Here is a 15,695-nt window from a genome sequence, read left to right as displayed (position 1 = left end):
ACCCCCCAAGAAATCTTAAGGAAGAGAGTACCTGAATTAGGTCTGAAAAGACAACATAATTGTTCATCTTTGTTTCTCGCAATCAAATAAGCAGGCTTGTGAATTTACACAGAAAAGCTACATGAAGTATGTAAACCATTAATAAATCCCAAAAGGAGAAATAATAAGAGACAGATAGGAATTAGCTTCGTTTATCTTATTACTTCCATATGAAATTTTTTTAACTTATAAAAGAAATTTAAGAACATATCTGCCATAAAAAAAAAAAACACTGTGTTTTCTAGAAATTTGTCTATAGAGAGATTTTTCCAGAAAAACTTTTCTTTGTTTGTGGGTATCTGTGTGCGCGTGCATGCACTTGTACGATTCATAGGAATCTAGGGTGCTGGTAGACAGCTGCTGCCCACAGCCAGGCCCTCCAGACCTGCCATTCACCCAGAGCACAGCACGGGGAAGCAGCAGTACTCCTAGAGACGATTGAGGTCTGAAACCAGAGCTAATTATTACCGTCCTAACAGAGTCAGTGCTGCAGACAGTCCTAAACACGGTGGCTCTGTATGCCTTACATGCGTGTACTTTTCCAGAGTCACCCACCCATACTCAAGATCTACTAGTTGGCTGTCAGCCTTCCCAGGGTTGCTAATCAGAAAGAGTGCTTCACACACTTCTCAATGGAGATAATTAGTATTATTTGCAAGATTAAACAGCTCATATAGTAATCAAGGTAATGAGAAGAACCTTGTATGTATTCATTCAAAACCAGGAGTTCGGTGGAGTAATACAGTTTAGACACCAAAAAGCATTTATTAACATTTTCATTTAAGCTGTATCTGAAAAATAAAAATCAGTGATTATATACATTGTTTCAGAAGCAAATTAACATTATTATTACACATTTTAAAATAACTGGTAGTCAAAATACATTCTTTTTTTTTGTTCTGTTGTTGTCCCAAACGTTGAAATATCCAATATGATGATGACAGGACTGATATTAAAACTTTTAAGTCAACACCATAAAAGGTTGGATTAGAGTTTCAACTTCTTACTTTCCTTTCCTTTTTGGAAAATTTTCCATAAAATAAAATAACAAAAAGCAAGAAAGTATAGAGCTTAGATTTGCTTAACACATTTATACCCCCTGAATAATGAAATGTATGTTACCTTATGGTCTAGTGATGTGGCCTTGGAGTTAAAATAATGATTTTCATTTCAACTTTATACTCTTGACCAAATTAATTGTGATCACAGTGCCTTAATGTCCCCATTGAGCAGATAAAATTGCTTCTAGAAAATACTTGAACATCAGTGTAGAATATTGGTGGTGTTCTTCAGAAACTTAGTGTCTGAGGTTCTCTAAATCTTGAAAAACATGAATGTTTTTCTGGAAATGTTTTTACTGATAAGGGTTTGTTGGGCTTCCTAGGATGTGAAAGAAATATCCATCCCTAATTTTAATTAAACATAAAGAGTCAATATGTGTTTGCTTATGTTACTGCAAGTTATAATAGTTTTTTTCCAGAATTTTGTTTTCTAAGACTTGGGATAAGAATTGGTGCTGAACATCTGCATTCCTGACACAATCCCAAGGGTTCTTGTAAAAATAGCTCTTCCGGACAGTATAAGGTACTTGGAAAGTCTTTAAAAATCATTCAGGAAAAGGACAGGTTGAGGAAAGTAGAGATTCCCACCCAGATGCAGGGTAGGAAACAGCAAATGGATATAGACATAACAAACACCCATTTTTGTTCTTTATTGCTTCTAGGCTCAGAAAATATTTCTAGAATTCTTCTCCACAAAGAAGCGGTTCCAGGGTTCCCTTTAGAAATAGTTGTAGCCAAAGACAATGAATTCCTGCTGTTTCAAGCCTTCTTCCTTTGGAGGACATTAAGGTATTTCTTTAATTCCTCAGCTGATTCAATACAAGATGAGATGGAATTTCAGGGTGATCCTGTAAGCAGTACTTCATTGAATTTCCCCTCGCCAAATCCATCTTTGTGCAGGCATTTTCTCATTCTCCTAAATAAGGAGATCTAAGACCATTTCTCTCTTCTGAAAGAGGCCCACTAACGCATATCTGCCCAACCAATTTAAAGGGAGACCATTTTCTTTGCTTCCGGCAACAGGCAGATGCACATGTCTCCAGAAGTCTTAGCAGGACCTCTGTTCAACTGATAATCACCAAACTCTCCAAGGACATGGCATCGCCGTCATCCTTCTAGAGGAGCATGTACTCTCTAGCATGTCATGTCAGTATTGTACCCCCATGTAATCTAAGAGCACAGAAAAGTAGGATTTATATGAGAATCATCTGGTCTTCAGGCCAAGACCCATCAGGATATATTCCATATTCAGAGCACTGTGGCATAGACTAAAGGAGGTGTGGGATAATAACAATTCCCAATACGCAAATTTCAGGCTGCTCTAACAAGCACAGTGCACGTTTCACAGATTTCACTAACACTTCCTCAAGCTCCTTTATTTATTTGGATTAGAAACAGTCACACTGTGATACCATGATTCTGGACTCTTCAAACTTACCTCTTCCCCCACCAAGAACTTCCTTGTATAGAAACTATGCAAAAAGTCTAACCAGCTCTTGGTTATTCTCTAAGGACTGTAAATGCAATGTTGATTTGAAATACTCTCATTCAGGATGGTATCAAGTGTGTCTCACTTTGGTGTTCATTATGTAGAATAAGAAATTGAATTTCAGTAGACTCACAGCACTTCATTCTCAAAAGACTGCCCTGATGTTAGTAACAGGACCAGTTCTGAGATTACATATTAATATACTGGACTGAAAGCAGACTCTCAGATCCGTTTATGATAATGTCAGGGTTTTTGCTAGACAATTTATAGTTTATGGAATTCGAAAATAGAGATGGCCTCACGTGGTAGGAAACTGAGCACTAAAATGTTGAGAGAATGATGAAAGGGAATAGTACATAATGTATGACTTTAGATAAAATGTTAGGAGACAGCTAGTTGCCTGCATATGTGTCTGTTACAAATCAGCAGTTACTCCAGTGACAGAGGACAACAGCAGTAAGGACCCCAAACACATGCTCCACCGTCCTTAAAAAGTTTTTAAAATTTGTTCCACTTTGTATTTGAAAAGGAAAACAATACTTATTTAACATAATAAACTGAGATGACTAGTGTTAAAATGCTTTTTAAAAATAATTTAGACTTCTGTCTACATTTAATATATCACAATGAGTGTTGTGTTCAACCTAATCGATTGAGGGGCAGTTTAATAGTTTTAGAGTAAATTGGTGTTGTTGAGTTTTTCTGTGTTTTACTTTAATAAATACTGAGGGAGTCAGAATTTGAAACTTACATACTTTCCGGTTTCTTCCCTCTAATGTACATCATCGATGAATGGGGAAATATTAATTTTAGAGGCACAGAATATTGTTTGGCTTCTTTGCATTCTGTCACATCATCTGAGGCCTGGAAGACATCCAGAAGGACTTGTTTTACCTAAAATATTTACAACACAGTGTTGTAGAACCAGCACCTACTTAAATAGCCCTTCTATGCATTTTTTTTTCCCATTTGTTAAACTTAGCTCAAGCTGTTACCCTGAATGTTACAGGGAAACATGTTGAACGTATTTCTTCTGCTAAAGAAGTGTGTGCTTGATGTACCCCTGGAGCTGGCTACCTAGCGGATGCAGTCATTTGGATAAAGGGTGGGACTGTCAGTATTGTGGTTCTGATCCTCAAACAACACAATTTTTTTTTTTTTTTTTTTTTACTTTCTAGCCACAGAGCACAATCCTAATCCCATCCATTAATCATAATATGTACCAGAAATAGCATGCACATCACCATTGATTCTCTTAACAAATCCCTAAAATTCACTGAAAATAAAATCCCATACTGCCCTGTGATTATTATGCATTTTCAGTGTCAGTGTCATCTGCCCAGATATATATTTTTCCATCAGATACTTTCTGAAAGCAAAAGTTTCTCATAAACTTAAATGTCAGTAAAGAATACAAGCTTTGGGCTTCCCTGGTGGTGCAGTGATTGAGAGTCCGCCTGCCGATGCAGGGGACGCGGGTTCGTGCCCCGGTCCGGGAAGATCCCACGTGCCACGGAGCGGCTGGGCCCGTGAGCTGTGGCTGCTGAGCCTGCGCGTCCGGAGCCTGTGGTCTGCAACAGGAGAGGCCACAGCAGTGAGAGGCCCGCGTACCGCAAAAAAAAAAAAAAAAAAGAATACAAGCTTTGGGTCTGTGTAGATGTGCCCAAGACATTTCCTTGCCCGTAAGCCATGCACTAAAGCACTGGGCAAAGAGTTTAGAATCCTTCCCTGATCCTTGCTATTAACTCTCTGGAATGTACACCTAACTCCTCGTTCGATGGGATCATTGTGGTATGGTTTACTCAGACACGATCCAGGTCCCCTGCTCTATCTTATATTTGTGGTTAGAATAATTTTGATGAAACCTCAACAGTCTTATGGCTAAAGGCTGAAACAGAATTATTATCTTGGGTGTGTAACAAGAGTAGTGATAAAGGAAAGACTGTAGGTTTAAAAACCGGCGATATTTACAGTAAATTTTAAGAGAATGGAGGAAAGCAGCGCTACTGTATTTAATTCACTAAGTCTTAAAACTTGACTAAAATTAAACCACTTTTTGATGTTTATAGTTACCTGTCAGAAAGGATACTTTAGTCGTTGAAGGAAATTAGAAATTTCACAGCAGTGGAAATCTTAGATAAAAATTTCAGGGAGGTGTTCTTCCAACTGTGCTGTAATAAAAATAGAGAATGTGCTACACCGTCTTCATACAGATTTTCACTGGGAGAATGCTGATGAAAGCATCTCTTTAATAAGTCCTAGTTGCTCACTACCTGTGGAGAGTTGAATCACTGGCCTCTTTTAGCAGGTGGATAAAAATGTAGAACTCTTGATCTTATCTGTGGCACCTAAAGCACTTATTTTTGGTCTCTCTTCCATGGTAACGGGAGATGAAACTTGAGAAGACAATGTGGACTAACGGATAGAGTGTTGGACAGGAGGTCAGGCACCTCTCTTCTGTTCTGTTCCCAGCCTGCTACTGGGTTGCTATGTAAACTTAGATAAGCCACTTACCCTCTCTGCACCTCATGTTTTCCATTTGTGAAAACATAGGTAGAGATATTCTGTACTTAGCACTTCACAAAGATATTGTGAGAACCAGCTTACTCTGAAGAAGTTCATAGTATCTTTGGGTTGAAAAGAGGCTACGTAAATATGTCAGTGTCCTTGTTCCCTTTGACAACACCCTCTCCACAGTCTGACATTGTATAAACTGTCTCTTATCAATAACTGCAAAACAGGTACCATTACAATGCGCTTTGTATTGCACAGAAGCTGAGAGTGTGACCCTAGAGCCCCAGAACACCTGGTTTGAATCTGGGGTCCACCACTTACTAACCCTGTGACCTTGGACAAGTCAGTATGCTGTATTTCCTCATCCATAAAATAGGGATAATGACAGCATCCATCTCTTTCCGACTGTGATCCAAAACTTGAAGGCATTTATGAAGAGCACTTCAGATGTTATATAGATGAATACACTTTACGTAAGTGTGTGATTACTGTTACTACCCAGAACAATTCTTCATTATTAACATGGCAGTGAAGGTCAAAATCACCTCTGGCCTTGGTTTCTTCTGTGCATTTCGTCTCAGGGTGGCTGCTCTCTCTCAGAAAACATCAGGAGGAAATAGAAGAATAACCATTTAAATTCATTTTAACCTTTCTTGTCTGCTTCTATAGTGGTGAGGGTACCCAAAAATGCATAAATTGCTCAAATGTAAAGAAATAGAGCATCCGGATTTTCAAAAATTTAAACAAAAATATTTCTTTTTCAGGGGTTAGCAACATTATGAAAGTATAAAAGTCTAGGATTTGATGAAGATTACTGATTAGGTTTTTTCCTGTGACTTACCATAGTGTGGGATTTCAAAGATTGAATAGCATCTAAGAGGTAATCATATGTTTCATGGATTTTTTTTTTCTCTCTTTATTATTAGAACCAACCTACATCACAATTGATCCACCTGCATGTGGAGAGTCATCAAACTGCTCCCTGACAGAGAAGGACTGCATTTATGGTTTCAAACTTGATCACAATGGTTGTCGAACTTGTCAGTGCAAAAACAGTGAGTACACGGAAGACTGTGTTTTTTCAGAGCCTAATATTGTCAAAGCATATTGTGTGATTGAATATCTTTTCTTTCATTCCTTTTCATGACGTTCCCTTAGCAACCTGAAAGAAGGGGGGGAAAAAAGTGTATTTAACATAAACACATGGTCATTTGGAGAAAAAGAGCTGCTCCTTTATTCTGGTTTTTGCCCTCATTTCATTATATTCAGATACTCCTTGATGTCTGGCTGCATCGTGGGTGCAGCCCTAGGAACTCTGGAGCACATGTTTCCAAACACCCAGGGAGCTCTCAGTACCGCCCTCGCCGGGGTCATCAGTGACAAGGAGGTCACTCACACAGAGGTGTCACATTCCGTGTGTGGCAGCCATAGTCTTTAGAATGTGCTCCACTTTCTTGACCCCAGCTCTCTTCCATGTAGATTCCAATCATGTCTCCAGGCCATGATCTCTGAAATGTGATAGAGTATATTGCATTTCTTACTGGAAAAAAAAAATTGCCCTTCGTGTTTAAAATGATTTTGAATTCCTCTAATTCTTCCACCAGAATAAACATCTTTAGTCATTCCCCAGGTGACATAGTTTCTAGAACTTTCTTGGTCCTTATGTAAATGTGTGGCCTAGAAACAAAGTATTGCAGAATTTGGTCTGATCACTGGCAATGCTGTTGTGTGGTCTAAGTGAGCATTTGCTCTTTGGATTATACACTGTTGGCCAACACTGAGGTTATAAGCAACTAGAACCAGTTGGTACTTTTTACATAAGCTGCACATAGGTGGTTCTCATCTGTTCTGTATTTGAACGTTTGATTTTTTTTTTTTAATGATATAAATGCAGGGCCAAATTTAACCAGAAATTACCCTGAGAGTTTTCAACTGTTTACCGACTAGTTGGGATATTTTTATTTTATTTATTTATTTATTTTGCGGTACGCGGGCCTCTCACTGTTGTGGCCTCTCCCATTGCGGAGCACAGGTTCCAGACGTGCAGGCTCAGCGGCCATGACTCACGGGCCCAGCCGCTCTGCGGCATGTGGGATCCTCCCGGACAGGGGCACGAACCCACGTCCCCTGCATTGGCAGGCGGACTCTCAACCACTGCACCACCAGGGAAGCCCTAGTTGGGATATTTTTGAATCTTGATGATGTGACCTCATACTTTATCTATGTCTCCCAGCTTATATTACATAAGCATAACTTACATGTCCTCATCTAAATCATTGCACTAAAATAAATTAAATTGTATAGAACCAAGGAGAGAGCCCTGTTAGCACTGAAGACCTTCCTTCAAAATGACTTTGAACGTAATCCTCACTTCTTCTATGGAGTTATTTGGCTAACAACATATCAGCTCCATCTCCACAAGGAAATCTTGAAACTCTTGATCTGTATCTTATCTGAAATCAAAATACATTCTATTTACAACATTCCTTTGTTGGAAACCCTACTTTAAACATAAAACGAAGTTAGTAGGGTTTGGGTTGTTTTTCATGAACCTGTACTGGCTCCTGGTAGCCATTGCTTTCTTTCCTAAATGTCAGAGATCCCATGTTTAACCATTCCTTCTGCAGAATTTTCAGTTGTGAATGTCAAGCTTAGTTCCTGTAGTGTTTGTCCCTTTTGAAATGACATTTGGCCTCTTTTAGTTTTCTGAAATCTCTTTCCATTCCCTCTGATGTCTCCAAATATGGACAATGCTTCTGTAATCAGCAGGTTCTCCATGAGCCTCTGGGTATAATTACACTGGACTCAGAGAGTTAGAATTACCTAATGTAGAGAGATGATCACTTTCTGATTTATCAGTTTTCTTGGGCTCTGTATGCCTCTTCTCCTTAATCATTCAATGCTTTCTTTTGTAAGAATATTTTCGGTGAAGACGGATACTAAGTAGAGTTGCATAATTTGATTTTCTCAGTTACTTGTTACCATCCCACTGTCTGTGGGATGGACTTGGTGCTGAAAGGGAGATTATCAAACTGTTGTTGTGATGATGGTTGTTTACCTTTAAATTTCCCATAAGCCTCCACCCATTGGGGACTGTCTGCCTTCCTACACTTGTTTCTGTTCAGAGGAGGACCAGTCCCTGTTATACACCTATCTGCCTTTTATACCTCCCTTTGGAAAGCCAAGTTTACTAGGGAGCTGCTTTGGCAGCCATATTTGTTGGCTTAAATGGTCAACTTTGATTTTTTGACACCAAGATAATTGGTGATTGTATCACAAAGAGTTTATTTATTTTTTTTATTAATTAATTAATTAATTTATGTTTGGCTGTGTTGGGTCTTTGTGTGCAAGGGCTTTCTCTAGTTGTGGAAAGCGGGGACCACTCTTCATCGCGGTGCACGGGCCCCTCACCATCGCAGCCTCTCTTGTTGCAGAGCACAGGCTCCAGACGCACAGGCTCAGTAGTTGTGGCTCACGGGCCTAGTTGTTCCGCGGCATGTGGGATCTTCCCAGACCAGGGCTCGAACCCGTATTCCCTGCATTAGCAGGCATATTCTCAACCACTGCGCCACCAGGGAAGCCCAAGAGTTTATATTTTAATCCTTCTCATATCTCTTCTCTTCTGATCATGGGAGCATACCTAATTTTTCTTTCCTGAACTTTCTGAAGTCTAAAAATATAGATTTCATTGTGCCTAATCACCCCGCCTACCATCTTCACCTGGGCTTTGCTATTACGAACTTTTGGCCACATGGGCACACCTACATAAGACCCGTGCTGATTCACAATGAGCCCTTTGTAGTTAAATCCAAAGAAGCAATTTCCCTCAGTTGTCATTGAAGCAAGTCAGAAGCATATGACTGGCTTTTTGCAAATTGAGACTTATCAGGAAAATTCTGCTCTGCCTGTCTTTGTGTTAGTGTTGCTTTCTGGCTTTGTAAAAGGGACATCCATGCATACTACCTGCTTTGCACCTCCATTTCATTAACACATAGGAGGAAATATGTACAGGAGACCATTGCATTTTATGTCAGCTGGAACTTGTCATTTTGTCTATATCATACACAAAAGTACACGGAAAGTACACGACAGAGCCATAGAGCACTGTGCACTCATCCCCTCCCATTAGCAGTCCTGATTATTTGACACCTTTGGGCGGTGAGTCAAATCAAACTGCCACATCCTCAGTTGTCAGATTCTTGTGACTGTATGTACCCAGCTGTCCTCCCAGACTCTGGCGTCACACTGACTGGTATCTGGGTGATCAGGGCAAGTTGCTTTATTTCCTAGAGCCTCTGTGTCCTCATCTGTAAAGGGCAGGTAATAATACCAAAGTAATGGATTGTTTTGAGGATTAATTAGTGAATGCAAAGCTAGCTTTAGTACCCGACATATGATAACTGTTGACACGATAGCTGTTTTATAACATGCATTTCTACGTCAGCTAGAGCTAGCTGACGTGGAAAACCCCCAGTTTCCCTCCTTTGTTCCAACACCAACCTGCCTCCAGTTCTTCCTGTCCTTTGAGGACACGCACACAAACAACTTTCCTTTTGCCTTTTAATTTTAACCCTCGAATATTCTCACTCTCTTTCACCTAGCTTTAGAAAAAAGGAAGTCCCTGGTACTGAAGGATAGCTAAGTATATTCTTTTTCCCACTGCAGCTATGTGATAAGTATGGATTTTGTGTAAATCTCTCCTTTATGTTATTTTTCTGCATCCCACCAAAGCCTGTTTCACATGCAATGGTCCTAACCATTTATACCCAAGTTTTCCGTTAGGGGTTAGACGTTGTATATGTAGACCACTGGCATCAATATTTCTTTCTTAAAATAAGACCAATGCCAAATAAATATTTCTCCCCTGTTACTGGCCTGTTGTCTGCTCATTCATCCCTTCTTTCATTCATCTAGCATTTATTGAGTGCCAACTATACACCAAGAACTAGGGGTACAAAAAAGTTAAAAATGGACCTTATCCCTGACTAATCTTGGTAATGTGTTGGTAATATTGGTAATATGCTAATATGTTATAATGCTATTGCAATATAATCAAGCATATTATAGACAGTCACTTGAAGATTGAAATCAAAACCCAGTAAAAACACATCCTTCTAAAGAACGTGGAAGGTATATGACAAAGTATTCTTTTATTTGAACATACTGTAGCTTTTCTTTTTTAACCTGTAACAAATAACATTTCTTATAACACTGCTAAGCAAAGTAGTGCATCAAGGGCATATAGAGAATTTAAACTTTTTTCAAAGACATACTTAGAATAAAGAAAAGAAACATGGTAGAAAATGCTTAAGAATGTATGATAGCAACAAAAGTTAAAACTAAAATCATTTAGATAAGCTACTAAAAATCTAACACTTCATTGGTACAAGCTGTTAGTAGCATTCCTTTTTAACCAAAATGTTTGCTGTCAAACGTACATAATACATTTCAGCTTATTATAGGTATTATATGTAGTAAATGGCAACCATCTTTTAGCATCTTATCATCTACATTTTTAAATCAAGTGGATTTCATCAGATTATTTGAACTGCTCTTCCAGTTTTAACAATCTGTAATTCTAGGGATTAATAGTGCTTTTAACTAGAAACCAATGCAGACATAGAAAATTAATGGTAGCAGGAAGAAAAAAAACCTTTCATAATTTTCATGAAACATATATCTGAATCAAGCGTCTAAAGAAGGTCACAGCATCATATACAAGGAGGCAGGCTCCTGTTTTCATTTCACTGTTACTCTGAACAAACACTTAACAAGGTCAAGATTGGGACCACCATTTGCGGCGTTGTACTTCTTTATTTAACAGTCTCAGGAACTTTGTTCATGGTATCCTTAACTGCTTGCATGTTGCTGAGAATTGCCAGAACCCAAGAGTGTGAAGCCCTGCAGCAGAGAAGCACTACACAGCTCTAGGGGCACATCACACTGTGTTCTGTGTTCAGGCTCCATGGTGTTCAATTACAACAAAGTACAAACGATGCTCCCCACAGTTGGGCCACATTTTGGCCCTGGGAGCAAAAACATCTTTTTTTTCTCCCGAAGAAACAGAGAGTTTACTGCATAGCTGCTATCGACCAGCCATGATGCACAGGCTCTGTATTTTGCCATTATTTATCACTTTCTCTTCAATGGTAATTCCCCCCTCTGGACTAGAAAGCATTCTTAGATCACAACAAAGTCATAATGTTGAAAAATTAGGAACATAGAGCCACCATTCTTTCTGTAGTTGCCTCCAGTGATGTACTAAAACTTTTCAAACAAACTTAAAAACTCCCACCCATCTATGAATAAGATGTTTCTAATCTATCCGTTCTGCTCTTTACGTAAATGTTTGCCTTGACGTTATACTTCTCTGAAGAAAAATCCATAATTGATACATGGATCTAGGAATACCTTGAAATCTTTAATGTTCTCTATTTCTAAGCTAGAAGGTGGTATTTGGAGACGTTTAGCAAGTGCCAGTATTGTGAAATTTTTCAGTACTAACAGTAAGTTTTCTCATCCCATTATTTTTCTGTTAATGTGGCAGTCTTGATGAGAGAAGAGGAGTAAATAGCAAGAATCTTGATTGGTTCATTCATTTAGCAAGTATTTATTGAGCACTCACTCCACGCGGAGCACCACGATAGCACCTGGACTGTGTAAATAAAGAAACTAGGTCCCTGCCCTAGAGCTCCCTTCTGCTGGGGAGGAGAAACGAGACAGCAGGACAGTAAGCAGTCCCAAGTCGGGGCAGCACTGTGGCAACCTGCCCAAGATGTCACAGCCAGTTCGAAGTCTATGAACGTCCTGTATATTTGTTCACACGTAGCAGCCTTTGCTTGAAATTCCCTTCCACTGCAAAGCAGAGGTAAAGACAAACTTAGTGTGTATCAAATATTTTAAACTTTAGTGATTCAACAGCTTTCATTAAGGATGAAGCCCATTCTAGATTAAAAATTATGGAAAAACTCCTTTTTGACGGGACCAGAGAAATGAAGGCACAAAGGTGCTCAGACTCAGAGTTTCAAGGAATTTAGTCCCCAGGGATGTTCTCACAGTGTTGTTAGTTCATCTGTCTCTAAACATAATCTACTTGGTGTCAAGACTTAAAATTTTTGCAATAGAAAAATGGATTCACAACTTAGATCTTGGTGTCAGAGAAAGAAATGTGGCTATGACAGTCTTCTCCCTCCTTCCTCATTCCCTTAATAATGGGAAAGAGATGAAAAATGATGACCTTTCAAGTCATATAATTACAAAATTTTAAATGAGCCATTTAGAATTTCACTTTGAAGGATGCAAATTAGTAATCAGTTGCTTCACAGTATGATACAGACCCACGAGGTTATATTAAATATGTGTAATGAAAGGTTTATGATGATGACAAAGGAGAAAATTATACTATAAGTCACATTATCCTTTTTAAAAGATAGCAGATTAAATATGCAAGTATTGCCAGCTAAGATTCACAAAAGATGCTATCTTAAAGTATTTATGTAAAATATGAAGGCATTTCACCTATTAATTGTAGTTAAGGTTTAATTTTAGGTTATAAGATTTGTGTATGGAGGAGATAGATGTGTTCTTTTTTTCCCAGTAACTTATGCATTATTACAATATTTATGCTTAAAGGATATCCACATAAAATTCATTTATTATTTCAACAAAAGTAGTCTCAGCTTCCCATTTTACCAGTCCACACAGAACTATAATCAAACATTATGCCATACTTTTGCCATCATCATGTCTACTTCTTTAAATTTGATTATCTTTCAAATTCTGCCTTTAATTCAGACCAGTCTCAATTTGCTTTAGTTACATCACCAAGCATGCTTTTCTTATTTACCTTAACGTTTTCATTGCCTGTATTACTCTAGTAAGCCCTACATCACACCTTTTTAAATTTCTTTACAAGGTTTCCATTAAGCTAATAGAAGTTTCTTGTGCCGGCCACCATTTCTTTGTTCCTTTTTTTCCCTTCTACAATAATAAGTTATAACTGACTAACAGAGGACAGTTAAACATCACTCCAGATTCTGCTAACAGGGGAGAGTTTGAACATTTTAAATAATGGATAGTTAAACGTTAACCTAGATATTTCTTTGGCACATACATTTTTTTTTTTTTTGTCAGTTAACTAAGTGTATCTAAATACCTGGATATTTGTCAGCGGTAGGAAAAAAATATATACAAACACTGATTATTTCACTTTGTATTATGTTATTAGAGATATACCTTTTAAAGAAAGGGAAAGCAATGCTTTATGCTGCATATGGTACGCACTATTGTATGGTAGCATCTAAAACTCATAAAAGTAAATGCGTGTGAACATTTAAGAATGTGTTTCTCATGGGCATGCAGTAGGAACAAAAATACATAATGAAATTTGGGATGTAAGTTTCCACTTCTCACATTTTGAATAATAACTGATCATCAGTGGTTTGAAATGGCTGATGAGATCAAATTTCATGAGAAAATGCCCTCCGTTTTATCCGCATCTCAAATAGTAGTTGCCAGCTTGCTCTTTTAGCCCCAGTCTGGAGTACACATCAGAAATCTGTTTTTCAGAGTTGGACTTTATTGTGTATATTAGTACCAAAACATGAAGTTACGTTCCGATAACCATGAAATAGCACAGTCTATAATTTTTAACCATTGCTGATGCTGTGGTAGAGCTGAGAAATTTGCATCGGTGGAAGACTGGAAGATTAGGGGAAGGCGTTGAAGTGTCAAATGTTCTGTTCCTTTCATCTTTGGGAGAAACGTGCTGTCCATGTGTCTTCACAGGGGAGGAACTTTGCACGGGCCTCAAACGAGGCTGCACCTTGGACTGCCCCTTCGGCTTCCTAACCGATGCCCACAGCTGTGAGATCTGTCAGTGCCGCCCACGCCCCAAGAAGTGCAGACTCATAATCTGTGACAAGTATTGTCCATTTGGATATCTGTACGTATTTCTTGACTCAGAAGATCTATTCTTAATTATCTATAACTTGGCGAAATGTCTCTTACCTTTTTTTATTGGCCGTTTTGTGTGTGTTTGTGAATGAATCAGCAATGTACTGCATCCAGAATATCTGTGCTTGTTTTGTTAGAGGAATCAGAAAGCAGGGAAAGGCGGTATCTCCAAAGATAAGAATCAAGTTTTACTCTTTTTTTGAAGATGGGCCAGAGCCTTGTTATGACACTTTGGGCCTGTTAGGTGAGATTTCCTCATAGCGAGCGCCTTTGGACCCTGCCACGGGGAGTGGAACTGTCATGAGGTCCCAGTGTTGTAAGCGCTTCAGCTTTGCGCCACTGTGGCAGCAGCTGTTTTGTGACAACTTATTTAAGCTATACTTTAAGATGAATTGACAGCTACTGATTTGCAATATGGAGCATCCTTACCTGCCACGCCTCCCTGTCCTACCTTGATGCTTGTCTACGTTTATAGTGTTCTTTAAAATAGCAGTAGATCTTATGAATTTCCTTGGTGATAAGAACTATGACTTGTATTTAAAAATATTCTTTATTGAATCAAATCCCATGAAAATTCAGATTATTCTAGGGGGAAAATAGACATTTCACATTTGTTACTTTTGTGTCTGTCTTAGAATCTACTTCTGTCTTTATGTCAAGTTGGTTCCTTAAAAATAACTTTTCAGATTTTGGCTTTGTCATTCCTGCCTTGGTTCCTTCCAGTCTAGTCTCTCTGCCTTTTCCATTTGATATGTTTATATAGTGCTAGTAACTATAAGGGATTTAGAGCTATCACCTCTTGCCCAGCGTCTTAAAGGCATTGTTTTTATTCTTCCTCTTGGAAATTCTAGTTTAGCAGGGAGAGGGGAACCTTAATTCTAACTTTAATTGGATAATTAGCTTGGGAACATTATTCTTTAAAATTCCCCAAGTAAACTAATAAATCATTGTTCTTAATCCTAAAATATGAATATGCTATTAATAAAAGTAGAGCCATTTCTTAGCTTACCTGCTGATGTAGAATAAAGTATTATTATCATAATGGTACCTACAACCACTTGCTGCAGTGTTATGATAGTTCAGAACCAAGGCTGCATTCATCCAAACTTCACCTTGGAGAGAAAACTCTTAGAGGATTATAGATTCCACTTGGTATTCCTGTCAGTAAACACATTCAAGAAGGACCAAGTTGACTCTTGTAGGCAAATGAATACTGCATTGGCTAGCACATGTTTCAAGGACAGCCTCTGAGGGAGAAATACAGAGAAGGGAACGGGAGAAGGAAGAAGGAATGGGTAGGTGAATAAATGAGTGAACAAACAAATCTGTTAAAGCCCTGTTAGGGCTTGAAAATGGCACAGTCTATGACAGGAGTGTGAAGCATTCATTTATTTCATTGTTTTCATTATATTGATATAAATACGTAGACCCTAGTGTTCAGTTCTCATTTCACTTAGCAGACTGTAGTTTGTCACTTGGGCACTTATATACCAAGGGTTTCCCATGGGGCCATCTTCTTTTAGAGCCCCTTAATTTGTCCAAGATGAGAAAGAACAGGGTTTATTTTTTTAGTTGAACACCAGTGTTGCCACTTAGGGCTCCTTGGGATGGAACCTAAGGATTAATAGACTTAACTC

General features: G+C 38.5%; 1 protein-coding gene across 8 annotated transcripts in view; it reads left to right on the top strand.

Annotated features, from left to right (window-relative positions):
- The window catches only part of CRIM1 (cysteine rich transmembrane BMP regulator 1), a 211,980-nt gene that overhangs the window by 148,324 nt on the left and 47,961 nt on the right, over positions 1-15,695 (top strand). For 5 of the 8 annotated variants that reach the window (XM_067007816.1, XM_067007815.1, XM_067007814.1 and 2 more), the window contains 2 exons: positions 6,030-6,158; positions 13,891-14,047. In XM_067007816.1, coding sequence (XP_066863917.1) covers positions 6,030-6,158; positions 13,891-14,047 — 286 coding nt within the window. The remainder of the gene's footprint in view (positions 1-6,029; positions 6,159-13,890; positions 14,048-15,695) is intronic. The other 3 variants (XM_067007818.1, XM_067007817.1, XM_067007819.1) reach the window with 1 other exon arrangement.

The sequence above is a fragment of the Kogia breviceps genome, chromosome 11 (assembly GCF_026419965.1).
Source record: "Kogia breviceps isolate mKogBre1 chromosome 11, mKogBre1 haplotype 1, whole genome shotgun sequence".
NCBI classification, from domain to species: domain Eukaryota; kingdom Metazoa; phylum Chordata; class Mammalia; order Artiodactyla; family Physeteridae; genus Kogia; species Kogia breviceps.
Note: the sequence above shows the minus strand (reverse complement) of the source record. Positions and strands in the feature narration are given on the sequence as shown.